Raw genomic sequence first — 1,061 nt, 5'->3', positions numbered from 1 at the left:
TTTGATTTTCTTTCAGTTTGTTTGCTTGCTTCGTGCAAAGTGTTATAGCCTTAAAGCTAGGGTTGTTTGTTCATCGTCCGGCCTTTTGGGGCTATTGGCTTTAATAAAAGTTGGGCGTTTATCACGTGTAATTAATTCACCAATTAACTGCGCAAAACCCAGGTGCTCCAACTTGAAATGGCACCGCCCCAAAGCTTATCTGCAAGCCTATATAGTACGTACTGGTAACTAAGCTGTATATTACACACACGTGATCCTGAGAAGCTCATCCAGGTAGTCGGTGCCGAGGTCCTCCAGCTCCACGATGAACCGCTCCTGCGTGGCCATCGTTTTGCTCTTCCTCCTCGTGCATGTCGCCGCGTCGTTGGCTATCTCGGCCTTGCTGCGCCTCTTTCTCTTGGAGTGGCGGCGTTTGAGCGCCAGCACGGGCGAGCCAGCCATGCCTGTGCCGGTGGCGTTGAGGGCGCGGAGCGACTCCTGGACGCGCTCCAAAGGGAAGTTGAGCGCCGTGGCCGCGCCCCGCGAGGAGAGCGCCGCCTGGTCGTAGGCCATGGCGGCGGCCTCGGCCGTGGCGAACGTGCCTAACCACACCCGCGCGCCGCCCCGCGTCGAGTCCCGGATCTCTGCCGCGAACCGTCCCCACGGCCGCGCGCGCACGCCGATGTACGACGGTGCGGTCGAGGCTGCTCGCTTGTTGGGCCGAGGACTCGTTTCGGCGCCAATCGTCTCGCCGCTGCTCATGTCGGAAAGAAACGAGTCCAAGGACGACAAGGAGGCGGAGGAGGAGCAGGAGGGGTCGGCCGCGGCGCCCATGCAGCGGCCGGTGTAGCAGTACAAATCGCCGTGGTTGTCCATGCGTGCGTTGTCAGCCCGGCCGGTACCACGTGGAAACGGTGGGTGTCAGTTGGCGTGCTCGCTGTGGTGGTTAGCTATAGGCTATAGTTGATGGTGCTTTTGTTCACAAGCTGGGCGCGCGGATGGAATATATAGGGCAGCTGATGGATTAAACTTTGTGCTGACAAATAGGAGTATATAGTAGTGTATGTATAATGGAATAGTAC

General features: G+C 58.0%; 1 protein-coding gene across 1 annotated transcript; it reads right to left on the bottom strand.

The window, feature by feature from the left end:
• Positions 1 to 240: 240 nt before the first annotated feature.
• Positions 241 to 855, bottom strand: LOC123038833 (ethylene-responsive transcription factor ERF094-like). Its single transcript, XM_044462270.1, has one exon. The coding sequence runs from the start codon at positions 853 to 855 to the stop codon at positions 241 to 243; it is 615 nt and encodes a 204-aa protein (XP_044318205.1).
• Positions 856 to 1,061: the final 206 nt, after the last annotated feature.

The sequence above is a fragment of the Triticum aestivum genome, chromosome 2B (genome assembly GCF_018294505.1).
Source record: "Triticum aestivum cultivar Chinese Spring chromosome 2B, IWGSC CS RefSeq v2.1, whole genome shotgun sequence".
NCBI lineage: Eukaryota > Viridiplantae > Streptophyta > Magnoliopsida > Poales > Poaceae > Triticum > Triticum aestivum.
Note: the sequence above shows the minus strand (reverse complement) of the source record. Positions and strands in the feature narration are given on the sequence as shown.

Bases quoted from the DNA above. Each gene is read 5' to 3' on its own strand.
- LOC123038833 (XM_044462270.1), bottom strand. From the start codon at position 855: ATGGACAACCACGGCGATTTGTACTGCTACACCGGCCGCTGCATGGGC.